The 25804-nt window shown below is 48.1% G+C and overlaps 1 protein-coding gene across 10 annotated transcripts in view; it reads left to right on the top strand.

Moving 5' to 3' along the window:
• Positions 1-5204: 5204 nt before the first annotated feature.
• The window catches only part of ACSF3 (acyl-CoA synthetase family member 3), an 83906-nt gene continuing 63306 nt past the window's right edge, over positions 5205-25804 (top strand). For 9 of the 10 annotated variants that reach the window (XM_071220037.1, XM_071220041.1, XM_071220042.1 and 6 more), the window contains exons 1-3: positions 5205-5296; positions 12526-13230; positions 14625-14780. In XM_071220037.1, the coding sequence (XP_071076138.1) occupies positions 12550-13230; positions 14625-14780 (837 nt within the window). In that variant the 5' untranslated portion in view covers positions 5205-5296; positions 12526-12549. Of the gene's footprint in view, positions 5297-7395; positions 7454-12525; positions 13231-14624; positions 14781-25804 lie in introns of all 10 variants that reach the window. The other variant, XM_045191804.3, reaches the window with a different exon arrangement.

Raw genomic sequence — 25804 nt, forward strand, 5'->3', positions numbered from 1 at the left:
GTGTGACCCAGACGCCCCCAGCAGTTTGGGCTCATTAAGCTGGAGGTGTAAATGGAATTGATGGAAGAGTGGGGGGAATTCCTACCCACCTCTGTGACAGTTCCTGGGATGTTCCAGCTGCAAGGATTCCCTCTGGGAAAGGCTGCAGGTTGGGAGTGGATGGGGGTCCTCAGGGCGAGGCTGAGCCACACCAGAGCTCTGCCCAAGTTATTGGGTCAGACCCGAGCCATTCACCCTACAAAGAGGCTGCAGCTGCTCTTGTCTACCTCCAGAGAAGCCATCCTCATTCCTCAGTATCCATTTACTAATGCCTGCGCTGGGTTCTCTGTTTGAGGGGTTGGCCATAAGGATGCTAATAATGACAGCAGTGAAGAGGAGCAGCAGTTACCATTTATGAACAGCTTTAAGTGTCCTGGCTCCTTGATTCTCACAGCAGGATTAAGCTGGGACCTGAGGTGGGCGCTGTCATTAGCCCTTTTTATAGATGATAGCAGTTGGCCACCCCAACTTAGATTTGTGGGGGGCTCCCAGCTTTAATGCAGCTGCAGACTGAGAGGCCAGTGGCACATAGCAGTGCCAAGGCCACACGCACACAAGGCTCTTTCCCGAGAGCACTTCTCCTCCAAGGGTCAGATCCAAGTGCAGTGCAGGTCCTGAATGGAGGGGTCCAGGAGCAGTGAGGAGTTCAGCCCAGCGGGCTCATCTGCTCCTGGATGACAAGGGCCTCCCAGCTCTAGGCTGCAGAGGTGCAAGATGGCTTTCAGCACTTTTACATTCAGGGCCAGCTCCCCACCAAATTGAAGGGCCCCTGAGGCCATGCCAGCCCCTGACCACACATGCAGCTGGTGGGGAGAATGCATGGATTCACGAGGAGAGTTAGCAGTGACCTCGAAGTTTGTCTCTTGGAGAGATAACTACTTCCATTTTTCATGCTCTCCTTTAGAATTTGTTCAAGTACATTGTGGGAAATCCTAGTGCACACACAATTTTGTATCTTTATTCTTAAATTGCAGTATTTAGGAAATTATTTTATGCTATTTTTATTCAGCCACAGATAGCTATGAGCAATTCTAGTGTTTCTATATAGCTTCACTATTATCCTTTTAATGACTGTTATCTCCCATATTTTGCTCTCTCCTAATTTACTAAGCCTGCAGGAGGATACTTAGGTTGTTTCCTGGTTTGTGGCTGTAATAAATAACACTGCCATGAACACCTCCAAGGATGCAGCTTATGGAGATGATTCATTCTTTATGAAAGGGGTTGGTCTAGCATTGTGTGGAAAACAGTTTGGTTTTAAGCCCGCGGGCACACATCTGTTCATTTATGCAGTCTCGCAGCCATGAAAAGGTGAGAGGCATATAGCAGGCAGACTGGACATGGAGTTCTGGATTCCAATCCCAGCTCTGTCACTTTGTGGGAATGTGAGCATGGACACAGGACACAATTTCTCTGACCCTCGGTTTCCTCATTTGTTCAATGGCTACAACACAGCCCTTTCCAGGGAGTCCCATGGCTCATGGCCTCGCTTCCCTGAGGTCCCTGGTCCAATGGATGCCCCTCCTATCAGGGTCCCTGGGACCTCTGTGCCTGAAAGCCTTCTCCTCACCTTGCCTGGCTTGATTTCCCTTGAGAGCACTTACCCTCTCTCTTCGTCAGCTAGGTAGCCAACACAAAATGCCACAGACTACAGGGCTTAAACAACAGATACTTAATTCTCACAGTTCTGGAGGCTGGAAGTCTAAGATGGAGGTGGTGCCAGCGGATACAGTATCTGATGAGAGCCCACTTCCTGCCTGTAGATGTCATGTCCAAGCTGTGTCCTCACATGTTGGAGAGCAGAGAGGAAGCAAGCTCTCTCATGACTCTTGTAAGGCCACTAATCCCATCCCCGAGGCCTCTACCCCTCAAGACTGCATCTGTTCCTAATTGCCTCCTGAAGATCTCACTTAACACCACCACGTTAGGAGGTCGAGTTTCCACCTGTGAATTTGGGGAGGGACAGAACCGTTCAGTCCATAACTTCATCACACGGCATATTACTTGTTTCTTTGTCTTTTTATTCACTTTTCTTCTCCCCTGACCCCCACGAGCATGTGAACTACAGGAGACCTTGGGTTCTGCCAAAATGCCCATGCCTAGAATATTCCTGGGGACATGCTTCGCCTGCGGCCAGCTGCCTGTCTTTTGCACTTCTGGGAGACCAAGGGAGTGGAAGCATGGAAGTCTTGTGTTACTCAGTGGAGGCTGGAGGCATGATGATAGGATTTGCATGTAGACAGTAACTTGGTTCCTCTTCCCAATGTGAGTCTGGTGGAAAGCAAATTCTTGGAATTCTCTTAAAATGTTTAGGGAATCAGAGGCAAGAGTGCAGCTAAGGTGACAGTACCAGGCAGGGTCTGCCTGGCAGCTGAGAGGAGCCATATCTACATGACACCCCTGAAGCACTTCTTTGTCCCATCCCCCTCAAAATTTATTTCATAGTGTAGTTTAAGTTTTAGTTTTTATACACAGCTATACATCCACAGTGTAAGGAACCGCCCTCCCCTTCCAAATCACCAGAGGCACCAACTTGCAACCAATTCTTTTCACATTTATCTCTATGTGCCTAAATAGTCTCTTTGGCCCTCCCTTTTGATTTGTTTGCTCCTGTGATGGGCGTCCGGGTACCTGTCTCCCACCACACCCTGTCCTCCAGCCCACAGCCTTCCTGTGGCCCCATCCCTCCCTCCCAGAGTCTACCACAAACTCAGATCAACATCCATGTTTGCGTGTTGATGTTTACATTATAAATGTCTACATTCTATCAACATTATTGGGAATAGAGCCTCCTAAAACAACATGATTGCTTTGCCTTTGTTGCACACCTTCTGTTTTCCCAGCATTTCATCATTGCCTCATTTTTTTAGTTTATCGGTTTTCTATGTATATATTTATCTCTCTTCTCTGCCCAAACTCTCCCTCAGTTGCTCAAACCTCCTCTCAATAGAGCAAACACATCAGATATCCCATCAGTATTGCCTTCCTGAGGATGACTGTTCCCATCTGTCAGGAGGTAGGGGTGGGGGGGTGACCCTTGGAGGTGTAGGGGGCAGGGCCAGTGAGCAAGCTAGGATTTGACTCGGGTTTTAACTGGGCTACCCCAGTTGCTGTGCTAGGAACAGACTGAGGAGGGCAGCAATTAGGGAGACCAGAAGGAGGCTATTTTAGTAATGTGGGTGTGAAACAAGGGTTTCCCAGAGCCCCTTGGGGTGTTTGCAGTGGAGATGGTAGGGAGTGGCTGGTTCAGAAAGATTTTGAAGGAAAGGCCAAGAGGACTGGATGTGAGGCAGCAAGGAAGGAGAGGAATCTGTATGACCGAGCACCATGGATTAATGGATGAGATGGGAAGGCTGTGGGCAACTGCTTAGGGAACCGCCTCAGTCTATTGCACCTGCTGTAACAGACACTACAGACAGGGCAACTTATAAACAACAGGCATTTTTTTTCCTCACAGTTCTGGGGGCTGGAAGTCCAAGATGAAGGCACCAGCAGATTCAGTGTCTGCTGAGAGCTGCTTTTTCCTGGATGGCCATCTTTTCCCTGTGTCATCCTCACATGGTAGAAGGCACAAGGGAATTCTCTGGGGTCTCTTTTATAAAGGCACTAATCCCATTCATGGCATCTCTGACTCATGACTTAAACTCCTCCTAATACCATTGCACTGAGGGTTAGGTTTCATCACCCTAACATCCCTGAATGTTATCATCATCCCTGATAACATTCATCATCCCTGAATTTAGGGAAACAAACTTTCAGTCCATAATAGGAAAGATCCTGAGTTCAGGTGGGGCCATAACAGGTGTTGGGCTCTTTTGGGCATCAAGTGAGATGTTGCGCATGCAGTTTAGGATCTTCCACACCATCCCCTGTGTTCTGAAATATTTGATGCTATTTGCTCAGTTGCTGTGGGCCCACTTTTCTTCACTGTACCAGGCACCTGTGATTCTCAACCCAGAAGCTCACACCCCTTAGTTCTGCTAATTTTCTTGAATTTGTTTGATTATTTCCTCTCCTCTATCTTCTCTGCTCTCCTTTTCTGAAACTGCTATAGTTTTTGTATTGGCTCTCCTGGACAGGCCCATTTTCTTTTCTTTCCTCTCCTGTTTTCCATTTTTTAGTATTTTTATTCTATTTCTAAGAGAGTTTTTATCCCTTCTTTACTTGGGCTATAGCATTTTTAATCTCCAAGAGCCCCTTTATGTCACTGGAAGGTTTGTTCTTAGAGTTTATTGTTGATTTGTGACAGAGGATCAGACTCATCTCTAGGATATAACACCTAGCAGGGTGGCAGCCAAGGCCCCACAAGTTCAAGTTTGGGCCCATGTTCAATGCCACAACCTTCCCTGAGATCTAGTTTTTTTTTTCTTTCAAGAAAACCATCCTCAGCCCTGGCTGCTGTGGCTCAGTGAATTTAACGCTGGCCTAAGAACCAAAGGATTACTGGTTCAGTTCCTGGTCAGGGCACATGCCTGAGTTGAGGGCCAGGTCCCCAGTATGGGATGCACAAGAGGCAACCACACATTGATGTTTCTCTCCCTTTCTTTCTCCCTCCCTTCCCCTCTCTCTAAAAATAAATAAATAAAACCTTAAAAAAGAAAGAAAGAAAGAAAACCATCCTCAGGCTCCTGAGGGATCTCTGGGGGCTCTCGCAGGACTGGTCAGCTGCCTCCTAAACAATCATCACTAGGGAGGAAGATGGACACCGGGAAAATACACGTGTTACAAACTGTGTATGTTGTTGTACAAAAAAAAAAAGACGTTTCAGCCAACTGAATGAACTTTTGTGTCTGGCTGTACACGTTTTCCTTTGCTGTAGCGGAAGTTTAAACATCTGTCAACCTAGCTGAGTATTAGTATCCTGGCTCCAAGTCCTTTTAAACACCAGAGAAGTCTACTGACCCGCAGACCCTCCTAGTCCCAGTAAGGGCTGGGGGCCAAGATGGGTTTTAATCCGCACGCTGTAAATTGTAATTCTGAGACGCTTTTGGACTAGAGCTCCGCTGTCCAGTCTGGATACTAAATTAAAATGAGATTAAATTAAGTGAGATTAAAACCAAAACCCTTCGAGGGCCTCAGTATGCCACACGGTGGCACACGGGGAAACAAGGGGAACGTTCGCTCCCGGAACCCGCAGCCGTGGCGCTGAGCAGCGCGGAGGAATGCCCTTGGGCACCGGACGTGGGGTACGTGCGCAGCCACGGTTCCGGTTTCAACCCGGCGGGAGGCGGAGGAGCGGGAAACCGCGCAGGCTGAGGTAGAGCTCGCTGGCCCGCAGCCCCCTCCCCGGTCGTTCGCCGTGCGCAGGGGCGCCTGGTTACGTTCCCCCAGCCCTACAGATGTCCGGGCCCAGCTCACGGCTGGCTGCTCAGGTTACTGGCCCCGTGTCCCAGCCCCACCCCCTTCCTGCTGCTAAGTGACCGCAGGTGCCCTTGTCACGTGGAGAGAACCTGCCCTTTGCCGGGTGCTCAGGGGCAGGGTCCCTCTCCACGCAGTGGTCCCGGAAGGATGTTGCAGTTAGTGGAGTCTATGTTTAGCCATTTTAAGAGGGAGGCTTGGTCTTTTGTGTCCAAAATCCATTCCGTTCTCATTGGGCCTGCAGGAATCATCCTTGAACTAATACTTGGGGTCAAGTACATCTCTAAACAAACATGGCAATGTGTAAGTGCAGATGTTTTGAAGGCCTTGTGAGCAGGCCACTTTCCGGAGAAAAGGGAGACTTTAAAAAGGAGGTGATATTAAGCTGGGCTTTGAAGGATGATTAGGAGTTCGCCAAAAAGGGAAAGGATGAGAACTTAAGATGTGGGAACAGGAATCACGTGTTTGCGGAGTTGTTGATTCCCCGCTGGGGAGGGGAGATGTTTGTGGTTTGGGCTTAGGTGAGGCCAGTGGTCAGGGGGCTACAAAGCTGGGCCCAGGAGCACCGGGGTTACCAGTGAGTTTCAGGGGTCCTAGGAGGTTCCTGTGGTGAAACCTTATAGTCTAGTGATCTTTCCACAGTCTCCGCTGTAATTGTTGTAAAATGAAGCTTCCTTGCTCTTACCCCATATCCCAGAACCCCTCTTTGGGACAGACTGAATCGGTGGATTAAACTGTGGACCTGGGATTGTAAACTACATCCCTCTAGGTGATATTTTTAAAATAGTGTTTTACTTGCTAATATGGACAGGGGTTTAAGTGTATGTTTTTTCCCTTTTGGTTTTTTGATTTGAATGTAATACTCATGAATGCAACATGAATGTCTGTTACTTAAAAATATAATTTTGAGAACAACCTCCCCCAAACCGCAAGCATCATGTTGAAACAAATGTCCTCCACCACAGGGAGAGTGTGGTCCACTTCTCGCACCCCATACAACAGACAACAGGAAGTGCTGGGGTCTGCTTCAAATTCGGGGTCAGGGGGATGTTAGTCAGGTGTCATTTTATTCATTTTGAAACCAGCCACCTTCATTTGAATGCAAGTATCATTCTTATCAAGTAATTTTTGTCATGCAGCTCCACTTGATTCCCCTCGGTGTGTGCAGGTCATTCTCACAGAACTCTGTGTGCAGGTCTTGTTATTACTTTATCTGTAGATGGAGAACTGAAGGCTTAGACAGGTGAAGAAAACTAGGAAGAAAGGAGGATGTTCCACCTCTGAGACTGTGTTGACCCTAAAATCTGAACTCTTAACCAAAAGATATAAACTTCCTGGTGTTGGGTGAGGATTCTGAGAAGTCCATGTGCCCTGATGGTCTGACCTGAGAATCTGGATGGTTAGAACACCCAGTGGTCTGCCATTGTCTGGGTGGGCTCCTGCCTCCGGTGCTCCAGGAGAAGACCGTCCTGGCTCACCAGAATACAGGTTTCTGTGCGTTCACATCTGTGCACAGTGACGCTGGTGATCTCAGATTGGTGGGGGTGCTAAGAGCAGTTTTATGAAGCTTGGTAATTGAAATAGAGAAAACTCATGGTCAAATTGTGTTTACATATTGGCAGCTGTGCCTCTGGTGGTGATGGGGAGCCTCATGGCCAAAGGGGGCCTTGTGGTTGGAAGGTGCGGGCTCTCTTCCTGAGGGAGCTGTTGGTCTTTCTGGAGCTGGAGTGTTCAAGACACAGTCATCTTCCCTGAACTAGTTTCTTTTTTTTAATTGTTCAAAGCAGGCCCCAATGCACATGGCTGAAGATTTTAGCTCTGTATTGAAAGCATTATGATGGAGTATTACAGTGTCACATACCTGAGGGACAAAAAAGGTATTTTGAAGGGGTGGTGGCTCCATGCTCTTATTGTTTGGTGGGAGAATAAATTAGCACAACCTCTCTGGAGGCTACCCTGGCAATATTTACCAAAATTAAAAGTGATTTTTGTTGTCAGGCTCTGTGGGGAGCACCAGGCAGGGCCACTTCTCAGCATCTGCTCCACAAACACCCAGGTATGAGCACAATTAGAGTTGCTACCTATGTCTCCTATGCATACTTGCTTGGCTCGCTCCTTCTCACCCTTAGCCCTGCTCTACTGCTTCTCCCAGGAGGGCCTGCTTCAGGAGCACTCTGCTTAGAGGCCAGGACTGGGTCTGTCTGGCTCACACCCAACCCCATGCAGACCCCAGCTAGGTGTTGCCACCTCCCAGACACTCAGAGGCTTAACGGCAGCAGAGTGTCGGAGTGGGAGACACCTAGATCTCTTGCTGCTGCAGATACATGACCTAATTGGTGTTCAGTGTCAGCGCAGCATGTAGTTGAGCCGCTTTTGTCAAAACTTAATTTTTCGTTGTCTGCATAGACCTTTTATGAACCAGTAGCTTTAATTAAAAGAGGAATGCTGTTATCTCATTTTTATTTACTTCTATCATTTCGAAAAATTTTAAATCTATAGATAGTTACAAACACTCAGTAGATCCATCCACCATGCCCAGAGCCCACTTTTTGTGGTTTTGTTTCTTTTTTGTGTAAAAGAAAAAATTAATGCTGAAGTTGAAGCATCTCCATTGTTAAAAAATAAATGACACTTAATGGACTTTTATAAAATCTGATTACAAAAGTCATACATGCTTATTGCAGAAGAGTTGGAGAAAACTGAGAAGCACTAAGAAGAAAACAAAAATCACTTGTAGCCCTGTAACCTTGTGAACATCTGGGTGTTTACCTCGAGTCTTCTTTTTAACTCTGACCGTCTTTTTCCATTGGTGGTGTCGCAGGATCCCCTCCCAGTCAGCTTGTGCCACCCACAGTCGGGCAGTAGCTCCAACACCTCACATGTATATGCCCTGACTCTCTCAGACCTCTTCTGGACCACTTGGGTTCTAGTTTTTCAATATTATAAATAACACTGCAGTGAATGTATATGTGCATCTTCATGTTCATCTCTGATTATTTTCTTAGGATACATTTTAAAATACAACCATGGAACAAAGGACCCACATTTTCTGTTTTCATATCTCATTTTGAAATGATTGGAAAGTGCCCTTTGGGATGGAGGAGTCAATGCTATGGGTGTCACCTAGACTGGGACAGCCCTGCCGGTGGCCTATGAGACACTGCTGAGTTAATACGTCAAGTCCTCTTGTAACCAAACAAAACAGATTTGGCTGCCTGCTGCAACAAAAGTTAAACTTGTGAGGCAGGTGCTTGTACAAAAGGGGAGAGGTTTCATTCAGGTGCCACACAACCTGGGAGAATGGTGGACTCCCTTCTCAAAGACCATCTCAATCTTCCTGCTCAACCTTGAGGTTCTTATAGGGATAGAGAGAGGAGGGCTTTTTTTCCCTAGGCAATTGTCTTGCTAGCTTTTGGCACCCTTGGGGCCCTATCCATCTACCTCTCTAGCTTTGTGCTGGACCCTGTCCATTCATATTTTTAGCTTTCACCACTGGGGTCCTGTCCATTCAGATTTCTAGCTTTTGGTGCACTCAGGCCCTATCCATTCACCTTTCTAGCTTTTGGCCCACTCAGGCCTATTCATTCTTATTTCTAGCTCTCAAAGCCCTCAGTGTAAGAGTCTCCCCCGCCTCTATCTTGGCCAATGGGGGAGACCCTCCAGTGCTCCTACTGACTGTCTCTGTAACCCTCCATCAGCGCAGCTCCCCACCCCTGATGCTTCTCCATCACTGAGGCTCCTCACCATTAGGGTATGACAGACAGGTGGGACCAGCCAGGCCTAGGTGTGGATCACTGCTTCATCTGTTATCTGGCCTCTGTTCCATTGTGGTTGTTGCTGTGACTGCTCACTGCATCCATTCATAGTCCACAGTGCCTTTACAGCCATCCACCGGACCTTAACCATGGCCCCAGGCCCCAAAGGGAGGGTGTGTCAGCCCTGTTTTCCAGTTGCTCTGGTGCTGACTATTCCCTCCCCCGCACAGTGCAGCTCCTGGTGCCCCAGGGGAATGAGGCAGAGGGCGGAGGTACCCGTTCTCTAAGACCCCAGAGAGGAGGCCTTGAGAAGAGGAGAGTCACATTGACTTTGATGGCTGCAGCCATCAAAGAGAGGCATCTACACCCCTCTCATTCCTCCTTGGGAGAGGGGTGGGAAAGCAGTCGCTTTGTAGCTCATTGGTCCACCCATCTACCTTGTGTCTGTGTGAGCAGCACCTGGCTGCCAGAGTGTTCTGCTTTTTAGCACCCCAGAAAGTGCTGTCACTTCAAGCTGGTACCCCTAGAACATCTCTTCTGTGTTCTCACCAGCAAGAAAGTGACCCAGAAGCACTGCATAGTATGTTTTCTGTTTTCCATTTTCAGATTTGCTTTTAGTCCCCCTGTCCCCATCCCCATTCTACTGCCAACCCCCCTCCCCCCAAAGCAAATAGAGATGTATTTGCTAGAAGTCAGAAAAGAAAACATGTTAAAGCTGCCCTGGTTTGCTTTCCACTGGCTTTCCTTCTTTCTTTCTGAAACTGGTGTATCGCACGTTTATTACATTTTTTGTTTTCTCTGCTCAAGCCTCCCTGTTCTCTTGTAATATGTCAGGTTTTTTTACAGTAACAGAAATCCAGGGTGTAAAACCAAAAGTGAGCCCACCTCTGAACCATGTGTAGAGGGCAAAGCACAGAGAAGTCCTAGAGCACAGTCTGGCTTTTGATAGGTGGCCTCTTTCATATGGAAACAGTGTGGGCAAATGTATTTGGAAGTGAATTTTGTTAAAGGCCCTGGAGTCCTACGGAATATTTGCCCAGGACCTGGGAGCAGCCAGCCAGAGTTCAGAGGCCCCCACATGAAGCCCCTGTGGGCAGTGAGGGGTGTCTCTGAGGTGTCGGATCTCCTCCCACCTTGCATTGAGGTTGGAGCTGTTCCCTTCCTGGCCAGGCTGGGAAACTGTCTTACCAGGAGCCTTTGGCTGCAGAAGAAGCCAACTGAGGAGACTGGCAGGCCATTCCACACACTAAGGGTGTCAGTACAAAGCATAGCTTGGCTCAAGCCATTTTTATTGTTGTGGAGTTTGTTTTGTTAAGTAATTATAAAGTGTCGTATATAACCTGTTTTGTAAATTAAGAACAGAGAACAAAACTGTTTAGTACATACATATAACGAGAGCAACGTTTGTTTTCTCCCTGTAGCAAGTTAATGAAAAAGAAGAGTGAGGATTTGTCAGGGAAAACATGCTAAGCATGGGAGAAACAGACCCCGCAGAGCAGCACCAGAGCTCTCAGGGAGGCAGCCCCAGCCTTGAGACAGCCTGAGCCACCTCCTGCTGGGCAGAGCCACCTGCTGGGTGATTCCTGACCTTCCTTGATTATCAGGGCCTTTTGGAAAAAGGGATGAGTTTTACAGCTTTTATTCTATAATGTTTCTGGTGGCCCATTGGAAGACATCCCGTCAGCCCCTGACATTCAGGAGCACCCTCTGGAGTCCCTGTGCCTGTCACCACCCTTCAGGACCAACTCAGCTGGCCCACTTGTCTGCTCCTGTCACGGACACTGCTCTGACCCAGAGCCATGGCTAAAGCTGAGAGGGGAGCAGAGGCCACAGGGCATTTGGGGAGGGAGGAACAGAGACCTTTCTTAGCTCCAGAGGCTGCAGTGGGGAGGAAGTATTCCTGAAAGAGCTGTGAAATTGGGGGTTTCAAACCAGGGCAAGTGGTTATCGACCTTAATAGACTGTACTGGCCCTGGGCGGGACCCATTTTCAATTAAGCTGCTAGTAAGAAGTCTAGGGTAGCAGGTAGTCTCCTGACCTCTTGAAATGAGCTAAACTTCAGTTAAAACTGCCATCAATGCAGAAGCAATTTGGAAAGTGTGAGCTCACGCGGGACTGTCACTGTGGGGAAGTGTCCTAGAGTGGAACGGGAGCCCAAAGTCAGACTTGCCCTTGAAGGCAGGTTCTTTGGACTGGCGGAGGCCCTCCCCAGGTCTCTCTTCTCTCTAACTTCAAAGAATTCTAGTTGAAAGTCAGCTGATCACAGCCTCTCCCAAGGAGTTCTCACTTCTTGCTGACAATTTTGGTCATTATTTAGTAATCTTTTGGGGGATGGAAGGAAGAATTTTCAGCTTAAAAAAGCAGACTGCCAATATTCAGACTTGTGAACTTGCTTTATTTAAGTCCCTATACGTCACCAAGCTCCCGTGTTTGGGAAGCATTTGAGAGTAGAATCAAACCCCAAGTCTGTGTGGGATCCCTGGGGTCCCCTGGCCTCGTCTGCTGATGGAGAGAACGTTTATTTGGTGGCCTATAGTATTTATCCCTCTTAGCTAGTCTTTTTCCAGGCTCAGATTTTTAAAAACCATTATTCAGAATTTACCTTAAGTGTGTGAGGGTTCAGAATGAGCTACCCCAAGTGTACCTCAGTGCCACATGGGTTATTTTGAGCTAAAGGCACCTGAGGCCCTGTGGGCTCAAGAAAAACTTCTGTCCCCCACCCCTCTTAACTATCTAGAGGAACTTGAATTTCCTAATTGCCCATAAGAAGAGATTTTCAGATATAACCTTTCATGACCTGTCTATATGGCAGGGCAAACTTCTAACTACTGACCCTCTGCTCTTCTCACCACCCTGCAGTGACCTCCCTCCCCTCTGAAGCCCCAAAGTGCCTGACCTCATCCTTTACTCAGAATGCCATATGCACCTCATTTTCCCCTCTGTCTCCGAAGCTCTTATATATGTAGGGTCTCTGACTTCCTCATATATGTGAGATTTCCGTGCACATGAGAGTAAATTTGATTTTCCCTTTTCATTCTATTTCTCTTTGATTTGGTTATCCATCTAGCCAAAAGAACCAGAGGAGGGAAAGGAGGATTTTTCCCCTTCCCCACAAGTGCATTGAATTCTATATGCTTCTCCTTGGTTTTACGTATTTTAGTTCATTGTTTTGGATTCTTGTCTGTTCTTGAAATCCTTAAACTTAGGAGATTAAATGTTGGACATTTAAATTCCAAAGGTGAGAGCCAGCATTTCTCACTTAGGAGGTTACTTTATGAGGGAAAGTTAGGCCAACTCGTTCTGGTTGGACATTGTAAATCTTCTGTGGGGGGTGAGGCACAGTAACATGTGGTACCCTCCCTTCCTCTTCCAGCCTCTCCCCAGGGAATCCAAGTCAATGTTTGTCGGTGCGATGCTGCCCTGCGTGGTAATGTCCTTCCGTCACCTGGTCAGTACAGTGGCCACCTGCCATCTGGCTCCCTTAAGACATGGAGGAAGCCGCCCTCTGCACATGGCCCTGGCAGCCCGCTCTGACAAGAGTGCCCCAGTGTTCACCCGCGCACTGGCCTTTGGGGACAGAGTTGCCCTCATTGACCAGCATGGCCGCCACACATACAAGGACCTTTACTGCCGCAGCCTCCGCCTGTCACAGAAAATCTGCAGGCTCCGTGAGTGTGCTGGCCAGGACCTCCGGGAGGAGAGGATCGCCTTTATGTGCTCCAACGACGTCTCCTACGTGATTGCGCAGTGGGCCTCCTGGATGAGTGGCGGCATTGCCGTCCCTCTCTACAGGAAGCACCCCCAGGCTGACCTGGAGTACTTCATCCAGGACTCCCGGAGCTCTGTGGTCCTTGCTGGCCAGGAGTATGTGGAGCTCCTGAGTCCAGTGGTCAGGAAGCTAGGGGTCCCCCTCCTGCCTCTCCTACCTGCCATCTACAGTGGGGCGGCTGAGGAGCACAAGGAGGAGGAGTTGCCAGAGCGGGACTGGAGAGACCGGGGCGCCATGATCATCTACACCAGCGGGACCACAGGGAGGCCCAAGGGCGTCCTGAGTACCCATCACAACATCAGGGCTGCGGTGAGTGCTTGCGTCGGCCACTCACTACTGTTGGGAGAGGTCAGTCAGTCATTGCCACCGTTACAGCATGGCTGGTGGGGGGTGCTATAGTGTTCATTTACTTTTCTCTAGGGCCATTCACCATCCTACCAACCGCACCTGAAACATGCAGCAGTATGGGGTCACGGTGCCTTGTCACCAACAGTGTCGCTAAGCCATGCAGGACAGTGTCTGTCAAAGAGCCAAGAGGATGCAGCACTCAAGTGCAGAGCGCGTTACAGACCCACTGAGGGGCTGCCCCAGGGCTACGTGGTGTGGGAAGGACAGGTTAGACTACTGGATGTGACATTAAGGTTGTCTTCAGAGGTGAGCCATAAAGCAAGTGTCAGGGTTTGTGATCAACACCTAATATGGGGCTTATTTGTGAAACCTGAAAGCAGGAACTCACATGTGCCAATGTCTTGGGTACTATTTTTGTGTTCTGTAGCCTTAGTTACCATCTTTGCAAAACTCCCCAGCCACATTATTTATCTGTAATTTATACCTTTTGCCCTTCCAAAAAACTATTCAATGCACAATGAAGACTGTTATACAGGAGCAATAAAATAAAACAGAAGCCCAAACCACAATAGGAAGGAGGTCAACACCATTGAGTCTTAGGCTAACTCAGCCCTGTAAGTCAGTGATAAACTGAATCCAGGCTGGCTGCAAGAGAGCACAATTGATATATGACCTTCACCTCCTAGAGGAGATGTACTTTTCATTTGGAGAGACGGTCTCTTGACTTGTATTTCTAAGGGGAGTGATAATCTCAAATGTGTTTGCACATAGCAGTCACTGAGGCATGCAGGACAATGTGCTCAGCGGTGACTTCAGATGATTCAAATAGGCAAGTCTCACACTGCTTCTCACTAAAAGCTGAGGAAATGCCCACAACACCCAGCACTGGGCTCCCTCCCAGCTAAGCTGAGGTGAAGATAGGGCTGGAAGCGTCAGGGAGCTCAGACAGGCCTCAGAGGTTGTGCAGCTGTATACAGCACTGGCCTCTGGTGAGGCCTGAGGTGCCAGGGCCTGTCAGAGCTGAAATTGCAACTCTGACCATCAGGGAGGGAGCCACCGAGGGTGTTTGCACCTCTGACCCCTGGAAAAAAGCCATGGGGCATCAAATTAAAGACCCATTCAAACTGACTAAAGCCCTCGACTATGACTGTTCTCCACCATAGGGGGAGCAGGTAGACCCTCAGTCAGACCCTCATCCTTCCATTACCACTTCCTGTAGATGCCATTAAGGATGGGGAGAAGAAGAATGAGCCTTCCTCTCCCTCCTCCTCCTCTCAGATGAGGAGGCCCCCTCTATGTTCCTCCATCTGCATGGTGGCTTCCTTCCTGTCTGAGGCTGTGCTATTGTTCTGCAGGTGACGGGGCTGGTCCACAAGTGGGCATGGACAAAAGACGATGTGATCCTTCATGTCCTACCACTGCACCATGTCCATGGCGTGGTCAACAAGCTGCTCTGTCCGCTCTGGGTGGGTGCCACCTGTGTGATGCTCCCGGATTTCAGTGCCCAGATGGTAAGTTAGACACGAGCTCTTGGCATGGCCAGTTGGGCACCCGGGGACCAGCAGTGCAAGTTTTCTGTTGCCATCATAACAAATGATCCCAATCTGGGGGCTTAAAACAGCCCAAGTTTATTCTGTTATGGGCAGAGGTCCAAAATCAGTCTCATGGAACCAAAATCAAGGGGGAGGCAGGGCGGGTTTATTGCACTGGGAGGCTCCAGTGGAGAACCTGTTTTTGTCTCTTCCAGTGTCTAGACACCGTGGTCCTCTCTTTGTGGCTGTATCACTTCCATCTCTGCTTCTGTGGTTACCTGTCCCTGTGCCTCCCCCTCTTAAGGACCCTGGGATCACACTGGGCCCACCCAGATATCCAGGGCAAGTTCCTCATCCAAAGATCCTTAACTGAATCACATCTGCAAAGTACCTTTTGCAACATGAGGTGCCGCATCTCTGGAGAGGACATTTTGGGGCCATTCTTTAGTCAACCGCCCTGGCTTTCGGCAGTTCTGGAGTGGATAGCTCAGCCAGGGACCCTTTGGTAGTCTCCTTGCTTATCCCCTTTTCAGCACCTTGTTCTTTCCCAATGTGCTGTGAGATCGCAGGGGCAGGCACAGGTGGTCGTGGCTGTGTGGAGAGGGAAGTGGGAGCGGAGCCATGAAGGACGACACTGTTTTGAAGGGGAAAGGACCTGGGACCTGGCCCTGCTGCTTCATACTCGTGACCTGGCATGAAGCTCTCCCTTGGAGCCTTTCAGACCCTGTCCTGAGAGCCTGGGCACAGCTCCGGGATGAGGGCTAACAGACAGGGCTCTGGGACTTCCTCCTGTCCTCCTTCAGCCACCAAGCTCTGCCTTCATCTTCTTATGTTTTCTTTGTCAGCTGCAGGACTCGAAATGTTTTTGGGTGAACAGAGAGTCTGATGCTGCCTTTCAGGGCAGAGTGCTGAGGCACTGTCTGCCTTCAAAGATAAAGGCCTACACAGAGCCTCCTGGCCCAGGGATCAGGCCACTTCCTCTACCCCCTTTTCCTTGTGGGTCTCTGACTGAGGGTCCTTCCAAGTCTATGATTCTCAGCACTACTTCCTCTAACCCACAGATCACTGCACTGAAGGGAGGGATGGCCGGCTGGGTTGGGGATTGTGGGGGCAGCATCTGAGGCCGTTGTCTGCTTGGCAGGGAATGACTGCTAAGGGCAAGTGGGTATGGTCACAGGGCCACGTGAGGAAAGCCTCACCCCTGGTGGGGAGGCTTACCTGACTGGGAGGCTTGTGCACAAGAATACAATTGTACTTTGAGCTCTCCAAGACCCCTAATTTTCCACTCACTGGGAGGGCCTCCCCAGACCAAGATGGCTCATAGGGAAGCCCCGTCCTTGTGTGAGTTACTGCGCACCACTCTCCCAGCATAGCTCACTCCACTCCACCAAGGTTTCTCAGGAGCCAGAGCTGCGCTTGCGGGTTCCTTCTGCCCACACTCTAGTGCTGGTTGGTTATAGGGGAAAGGAGGAAGAGCTGAGTCTCTAGATTCCCCATAAACACAGGGAGAGCAGGTCACCGCGCTGGCCTGAGATCCAGAAAGCCCGGACCATGGACCCGGCGGCCGAGCCCCAGTCGCTGATGGACTTCTCAAGTAGACGTTGCCAGAGTCCTCATTTCCCAGTGCTGCTTGAGGAGTGACATGAACGCCCAGTAGGCCTAGCAGGGATGTGTTGTGGGATGGGCACAACAGTGGAACAAATAAAAATCGAGCAGGTCTCTTCTTCCCCAAACACAGAGACCCAGGAATGGGAAACAAAAGCAGGAAGGAAGCATGGCTGGTCTTCCTCCTGGCAAAGCCAGGCTTTGTCCCCTTCTCACCTCCCCCAACACAACCATTTTTCTCTAGCTTCACTGGCTGCCCTGCTTTCCACAGACTCCACACGCCCACTTCTGTCAGCACTCTGTCCCTGCCGACCCTTGGCCTGTCCTTGATTTGTTCACCTCTCTGCGAGTCTGTTCACACGTCACTCAGCAAGGCTCAGCCACTCATACTGCAGCCGTCCCTCTCCCACCCACCCTGGCCCTGCACTGTTTATCAGAGCACTTACCACCTTGAAGCCCCACAGAATCATCTCCTCTATCCTGCTAGCAGGCCGACCCTGAGAACACAGGTTTTCCTGCAGTTCATAGTGTGTCCCCAGAGCCTAGCACTTAAGAGGGTCTGAGTGTTAGCGAGTGGATGGATAGTGGATGGTTATCTAGGTGATGCATGGGCTCCCAGGCCTCTCGATTCTCCACAGGCTCTGAGGACCCTGAGGATACACTGGTGGGCAGCGGATCTATAGCCCTCTGTATTATTTAAATATCATGGCAGGCTGGATCTGTGCAACAGGCATATGGAGACAAAGTCCCATAAATCACTTAGAGGAGAGGTTATTTGTTTAATAAAGTTTTACTGTATCAACTCCTCTGAAACCAGAGCATAAATAGATACAATGTCACATGATTATCTACTTAAAATTTATTACCATGGTCCCTTAAAGTGATAAACTTCTCTGCAAAGCTCTGCCTTTGTGCATGTTTATAAAGGCCAGGACAGCAGGATCCAGCCTCTTGTGCTCGTGGCCTGTGACCATGGACAGTGTGATGCATGGATGGGCTCATCTGTGTCATTGACTGTGGGAGGATTCACATGGAAACGTGGCAGAGAACCTCATTCTTGGTGTGCGGAAGGCCCCACCTGCCAGCCTTGGTGTTCTACCCTCTGAAGAGGTCTTGCTGGTTTAAAGAATTGATGGAATTGACTTTGTTGAATATGTTCCTGTGTAGCTTCAGTGTTGTGAAAATGAGAACACATTTTGGACAAGTAAGCACTCAACAGTGAAAAAACCTATAGGGTTTTCATATCTGCCCCCAGAGCTCCAGGTTTTGTATATTCTGTGGCCTCCTGGGCATTGTCCTGCCTCTCCACAGGCGCCCCACCTAGGGACCTGGAAGCACATGGGTGCCTTAAACACTAAGCCTGCCACACCCTGAACAAGGAGGGCTATCATCTGTCATTAGGATGCTCCTTTCTCCTGTTGAGGTGTTGGGGACAAGAGAGGCCACCAGGACAGTTCACAAGAAGGGTCAAATCTCAGACCTTGGAGGTTCTTGGCACTAACTTGGAATTTCTCAGAACTATGCAGCGGAGCTCAACATTGAAACAAATTTCATGTGGTTGTTGATAAAGACTACAACCCTGAATTTCAGAATTTTGTGAATTTAGAAATTTATGCTTGTAAAATCCTGCTTTCAGCATTATTAAATATTGGGGGGTTGTTTAAGCTCATATTTAAGAAATTAGTGTAAACCAGTGGTAATGGGCGACTAGAAACCTGCAGTGTTGTTTAAGTTGTAGATCCCAGGGTCCTCAGGTCATCCCACTGAGCAAAATGCATGCCAACAGTGCGGTGGCAGGCTGTCACATTCTGCGAGGCTGACTGATGAGGTGACAGTGACTCGGAGGACAGACGGGAAGATAGATGGGCAAACTGCCTGATGTCATCCCTGAGGAACAAAGTCTGGCTGTTGATGAGCTGTCCAGAGTCTCGATCAATTTCTTATCTCAGCTGACTTCGCTCTGGCCGACTTCCTTGGGACTCAGCGGCAGGAGCACTAAATCAGGGCAGGACCACAGGGCTGGTATGTGCTCCTCTGTTGGCCTCCTGGGTGCCTGCTCAAGGGCAGGGCAGGGGCTCTGCCCCACAGGCAGCTGGGGAACCACCAGTGCATTCTGTTGAGGCTAGCACCCCTGCCCACGACACCCTTTCCTGTGGTTAAACATGCTGCCCTGTCTGACTTGTGGCCCCAGACCAAGTTCATCCTGGGATCTGAGAAACTGGATCTTGTTTAAGTGGGTGGGTGACGGAGTGGTGATTTCAGGCAACGTGTGCATCATGGCACAGGCAGAGTTTGGGGGAGTGAAGCAAAGAACATCATGCTGCACTGGCCCCATAGATTTGACCCACGGTGCGGGCTCACTGGGCACGCAGTGCTCTCAGCCTGTCCAGTCTGCTCCACAGCGTGAAGTCACTGGCTAGGGCATTGCTCACACCTCAGGTCTGCTCCACAGCATGGGGGTCACTAGGGCAGGTAGTGCTCTCAGGCCTTAGGAGCCAGACAGACAGCTATTTTCCCATTTCCAGTCTTTCATTATGGAGTGACCTTCCTTGTTGCCAGATTTTGGCCAGAGCACCTTAAAAACAGAACAAGAACCCCCTCTGTTGTGTGGTGAAGAATTACCAAAAACTAGGTGATGATTTCATCTGTGGGGGTCGTTGCTTTAAGCTGGTTAAGTGTTGTAGTCTCTCACCTGCAGTCAATCCTTTCCCTGCTTTTGCTCAGCATGGCAGTACTGCCAGTTAGGGTCCAAACCAGGGTTTCCAGTCCTGGCTACACAGCAGGGTCACATGGGGAGATGGTGAGTAAAAGAAGTGCCTGCACCCCTCACATCCAATGTCTGTCAGGACCCCGACTACCTGCAGCCCAACTTGGGAACTGCTGTTTGGTCTTGCTATGGCAGTTCACATCAGAGCAGATAGGAGTGTTTTCACTAGTGAAATACAGGGCCCAGAGAGGGAGCCCCCAAAGCTGTGATTTTTAAGTTATGGATGTGTTGGAACAACCTGGAGGAGGAATGCTGCTGATTTAAATACCTGCTTCAGTGCAGCAGCTGCCACCTTTGCTGATTTGCGTGACTCTGAGAATGGCAAGGCCTTCCCAGCTGCATGCGTGTCTCAGGTGGATGCCTCTGTGCCAAGGTCAGATGTCTGCATTGATGACCACAGGACCAGTTAGCATCCTTCATTTGGCTGACTGTGCTCCATTCTTCCTTTAGCCTCCTGTGGGAAGCCTGGGTGGGACCATGTGTGTGGCTGGTGGAAGAGGCCTAGCCAGGACCACAGGACAGAGTAGACAGAGGGCCCACAAGGCCTGTCCTCCCTCCTCTCATGCCAGAGCACATGCTTAACCTGGGACATGGGCAGTTTAATTCTCTGCCATTTTGTGCCCTCTTGTCCAAGTGCTCATGGTAACAGGTGAGCCCTTAGTAAGTGGAATAAGGACCAGGCTCAGGTGAAGTTCTTGCCAGGACTTGGTGGTGGCGGGGTCTACACCCAGGTCAGCCACACTAAACACAACCCAGCTGCTCACCTCTAAAACCCACGATGGGCGAGAAGGAGATAGGGGCCCCGAGGATGCTCCTCCCCAACTAGATCAGGATATTGACCTCTCAAGGAAGCCTGAGTGGTGTCTGGTGTGTCCACTTGGCCGTGCTCCTCCCAGGACCCACACCTTTCCTGGGGACAGGTGGCACAACCTGCATTTCTTTGTAAGCCAGTGAGAAGTACAATAAGATGCCACACAGAGTTTCCAGCAAATCTGCATTTCAAAGCTTAGAAGGGACCTGAGGGATTTAGTCCAAATTAATACCATGTTGTGGAGAACCAAGATGGCGGCGTAGGTAGACACACTGCGCCTCCTCGCACAACCAGAACTGACAGAGAATCGAACAGCAAGGGGGACCAACACCAAGAAAATAGAAAATAACCATTCATCCGGACTGGTAGGAGGGGCGGAGACGGCACCGGGGTGGAGAGGACTCGCGTGGCTGTAGCGGGACCGAGACTGGCGGAGTGTGGGACAAATGGCGCAGGCAGTCTGAGCACTAGCAGACCCTGTGGCCCCACATTTGCACAGATAAACCCAGAGGGCCGGACTCAGAGTGGTGGAGAGCCGGGCAGGCAGAGCAGCGGGTAGCACCCCGCGGCACCACATTCGCCCACAGAGAAACTGGACAAACGGCAGGGAGCGAAGCAGACCACGTAACCCAGGGCTCCAGCTCAGGGAAATAAAGCCTCAAACCTCTGATTGAAAACGCCCCTGGGGGTTGGGGCGGCAGCAGGAGAGACTCCCAGCCTCACAGGAGAGGTCGTTGGAGAGACCCACAGGGGCCTAGAGTGTGCACAGGCCCACTTACTCGGGAACCAGCACCAGAGTGGCCCAGTTTGATTGTGGGTATCGGAGTAAAAGATTGAAATCCGGAGGAGAGTGAGGCAGGCGCCATTGCTCCTGCTCGGCCCCTCCCCCACGTACAGCGTCACAGCGCAGCCACCAGCATTACCCCGCCCCGGTGAACACCTAAGGCTCCGCCCCTTAAAGTAACAGACGCGCCAAGACAAAAAAAAAAAAAAAAAAAATGGCCCAAATGACAGAACACTTCAAAGCTCCAGAAAAAATACAACTAAGCGATGAAGAGATAGCCAACCTATCGGATGCACAGTTCAAAGCACTGGTTATCAATATGCTCACAGACTTGGTTGAATCTATTCGAAAAACAGATGAAAAAATGAAGCCTATGCTAAGAGAAACAAAGGAAAATGTACAGGGAACCAATAGTGATGAGAAGGAAACTGGGACTCAAATCAACGGTGTGGACCAGAAGGAAGAAACAAACATCCAACCAGAAAAGAATGAAGAAACAAGAACTTGGAAAAATGAGGAGAGGCTTAGGAACCTCCCAGACGCCTTGAAACGTTCCAACATCCGAATTATAGGGGTGCCAGAAGGAGAAGAGGAAGAACAAAAAATTGAAAACTTATTTGAACAAGTAATGAAGGAGAACTTCCCTCATCTGGCAAAGGAAATAGACTTCCGGGAAGTCCAGGAAGCTCAGAGAGTCCCAAAGAAGCTGGACCCAAGGAGGAACACACCAAGGCACATCATAATTACATTACCCAAGATTAAAGGCAAGGACCTACATCCAAGATTACTCTATCCAGCAAAGCTATCACTTAGAATGGAAGGGAAGATAAAGTGCTTCTCAGATAAGGTCAAGTTAAAGAAGTTCATCATCACCAAGCCCTTATTATATGAAATGTTAAAGGGAGTTACCTAAGAAAAAGAAGATCAAAAATTGGAACAGTAAAAATGACAGCAAACTCACAGTTATTAACGGCCACACATAAAACAAAAACGAGAGCAAACTAGGCAAACAACTAGAACATGAGGGTTGTCATTAAGGGAGTGGGAGGGGGAGAGAGGGGGAAAGGTACAGAGAATAAGTAGCATAGATGATAGGTGGAAAATAGACAGGGGGAGGGTAAAAATAGTGTAGGAAATGTAGAAGCCAAAGAACTTATAAGTATGACCTATGGACATGAACTATAGGGGGGGAATGTGGGAGGGAGGGGGGAGGGCAGGATGGAGTGGAGTGGGGGGGGGAAATGGGACAACTGTAATAGCATAATCAATAAATATATTAAAAAGAAAAATAAAAAAAAGAAAAGAAAAGAAAAAAATAAAGTTAATAAACTTCCATGTACAGGAAAAAAAAAAAATACCATGTTGTGAGAAGACAGAAGCTAGAGGGCTTTGTCAAGGTCATAGCTGCTCCTGGGGCAGTGAGCGCAGCCCATCAGTGGCTTTGCTAAGGCCTGGATTTCCAGCACTCTTTTCTCACTGCTGGACCACTGCTTTGTGTGCAGTGATTCTGAGCCATTAGGTTTTATGGCCTCTCTACTCTGCGTAGGAAGAAGTGTAATTGTAGGAAAGGGTACTCCATGACCACATTAAAAAAAATCTCCACTTCTCACTTCTATACACACTGATTTCCTATCTACTCAGCAATGGAGAAATGGGGGTGGTGCTAACATAAGTGAGTTCCCTCAGTCGTTCCACATGTGGATTGCTTTAACATGACTTGTTAATATTTTTCTCATGAATAATATGAGCTCACTTCTTTGCCTGTAAAGAATTATAGAATATGAGTCTTAAGGACCCTTAGAGGCATAACCCAATCTAACCCCTCTTTTCATTGCAGTCTTAAAACTTTTTAATTATGTGATGTTTCAGATATCTACAAGAGAAATGAATACCCATATGCCATTGCCCAGCTTCAACAACGATTAATTCAGAGCTGTTTTTGTTTCATCTAGGAACATCTTTTCCTAGCTGACAGTCATTTTCAAACAAATCCCAGACAGCATATCATTTTAGCATCTCTAAGAGGTAGGGATGCTTTTTTCTTAGAGCTGACAACATGATGGGGTAATGAGGAGGAATCCCATAATATCACCTATGACCATCAACACTAACCCTGTCAATGACCCTAGTTTTTTCAGTTTGTTAGAATTAGATCTAAATAATTCCTGCCTTGAGCCTGGTTGATATGTGATGCTTCTGTTGCTTCACATGCAGGTTCCCCCCTGTCTTTTCCATGCATTTTCTTGTTTGCCTAAGAAATCAGGCCGTGTGTCCTGCAGACTTCCCACTGTCTGGTTCTGTGGGGTGTGTTCCTGTGGTGTCACTTCACATGCATTTTCTGAAAATTGGGTTTGATCTGAAGGCATGATAAGATTTGGGGTTTTTGTTTCATTTTGTTTTGGTAGGAGGAAGACTTGTGAGGTGGTACTTGTGTTCCTGCAACAGGGACACATTTGCCTCATCATCTCTTATGCTGTGATATCAGCATTGACTGTTACCTAGTACCTAGAGCCATCAATTCACTGGGGTTTATAACACAGGAACTGTTGTCATGGCTTCTTTTATTTTAATTGAGGTGTGATTTACAGGAGTAACTGTATGTGAATTACGTACACAGCTGATGCATTTACATCTATGTATATGTCTGGGTAGCAGTCACCACCCAGATAGAGATAGAGAACACGCACATCGTCCCAGAATGTTCTCTCAGGCTCTTCCTCATCAGCACGCCACACCTCCACACATACAGAGGTAACACTAGTCTGACTTCTGTCACCACCGGTTACTTTCACAAGTTCTTCATGTAAACGGACTCAGTAGTGTGCACTCCTCTGTGCTTTTTAGTTCATCATAGTATTTTAAGTGTTTTTTTTCTCATATTACATAAGTTGTAATTTGTTCTCTTTGATATTGCTGTGTTGCATGAAAGGCCACAGTTTATCCATTCAGCTATTGAAGGACGTTGGATTGTTTCCAGTTTGGAGATGTTATGAATAAAGCTGCTGTAAACACTCTCACAGATCTTTCTTTGGACATTTGTCTTGGATCTATGCCTGCTGTGCTAGATACCAGCTGGCTGGGTGTATATTTAGTTTTGGTTGAACAGCCAAAGGATTCTCCGAAGTAGCTGCGTGGTTCATACTCCCACGAGCAGAGTGAGTGTTCCAGGTCGCTGCATCCTACCCACTGGTAGTTTTGTCAGTTTTAGCCACTCAGGTGGGTGTGTTTTCATTTCCTTTTATTTTAGTGCACATGTAGTGAAATGAACAGATCTAAGTATGTGGGTTAGCATGTTATGTTGAATATATCTGTGTAATGCACCAGGTTGGGATATAAGACATTCCCACACTCCAGAAGTTCTCTCACGCCTCCTTCCAGTACTCCTCCTACTAGAGGAAGCCACCTCTTCTATTTTTTTTTTAAGATTATTTTCAGAGAGATGGGGAAGGGAGGAAGAAAGAGAGAGAGAGAAAAAAACATCGATGTACGAGAGATACATTGATTGGTTGCCTCTCACACACCAACTGGGGACCTGGCCCCACAACCCAGGCACGCGCCCTGACTGAGAATTGAACTGGCGACCCTTTGGTTTGCAGCCTGGAGCTCAATCCACTGAGCCACACCAGCCAGGGCCACCTCTTCTGATTTTTATTGCTGTAAGTTAGTTTACCTGCTCTTGAACTTCATTTATATATATATATATATATTAGAAATATGGCTTTTGTACTCTGTCTCACTTCTTTTGCTGAGCATATTTTTGAGATTTACCCATGCTGCGTGTGTTGGCAGCTAGTTCCTTTTTATCAAGTTCCCACTGTTGTCTGTCCATTCTCCTGTTGAAGGACATTTGAGTTGTTTACATCTTTGGCTTTATGAATAGAGCTGCTAGGAACATATTCTCATATAAGCCTTTTTGCAGATGTTTGTTTTCACTTCTTTTGGGTAGATACCCAGGGGTAGAATCACTGGATCATAGAGTTGTGTATGTAACTTTATAAGAAACTACCGAACCATCTCCAGAGCGGTGGTGCATTCTGTGCTGCTGGCAGCAGTGTGAGAGCGTCAGTGCTCCATACCTTTGCCAGCCAGTACGGGGCAGTGTCAGGCTTTTCAAATTTCAGTCAGCCTACTGTGTGTGTGATGCTGCCTCATTGTCATTAAAATCTGCATTTCTCTGATGACTAATGATGTTGAGCCCTTTCCATATAGTTAGTGGTCATTCAAAGATTTTCTAATATAAAATGCCTCTTCAAGTCTTTTATCCATTTATTTATTGGGTTGTGTTTCCTTTTATTATTAATCTGTAGGTGTTCTTTATATATTCTGGATAAAAAAAAAGAAAATGTCAGAAATAGCTTTGAGAATCTTTCCCCCACTCTCTGGCTTGTTGTTTCACTTTTTTTTTAACAGACTTTTGACAAAGAAGTTTTAATTTTGGTAAGTCTAATTGGAGAGTGGTAATGGTGGGCATCATTGACCTCTCAGTCTTGGGGGAAGCAGTGTGCTTTACTGTGACGTCTGATGTTAGCTGTGGTATTTTGTAGATACCGAGTGTTAGTGTGTTTTTATTGTGGTGTGGGTTGAATAGTATTAAATCATTTTTTTAATCTGTGGTGATGCTCAAATAGAGTTTTCCCCCTTTATTTATTTATTTTTTATTTTCCCCTTTATTCTGTTGATGTGGTTAGTCACAGTAGTTAGTTTTTTAAGTTTCTAATTTCCTGATCTTGTGATCCTTCAATAAACCTTTTTTGTTATGCTATGTTATTCTTTTTACAGATTGCTAGGCTTGATTTGCTAATACTTTTTACGGGTTTTGCATCTGTGTTTATGAGGAACATAGGCCTGTAGTTTTCTTGTGGTGTCCTTACTAGGCTTCTGTACAGGGTCATGATCACTTCTGAAAGGAGTTTGGCTGTGCTTCTCTCTTCTGTCTCTGGGAGTGTCTGTGTAAGCCTGAAGCTACTCTTCCCTCACGTGTTTGGTAGAATTCACCCTTGAAGACATCTAGACTGGACCTTTCCAGGAAGGTTTTA

This window comes from Desmodus rotundus, chromosome 12 (assembly GCF_022682495.2).
Source record: "Desmodus rotundus isolate HL8 chromosome 12, HLdesRot8A.1, whole genome shotgun sequence".
Taxonomy (NCBI): Eukaryota; Metazoa; Chordata; class Mammalia; order Chiroptera; family Phyllostomidae; genus Desmodus; species Desmodus rotundus.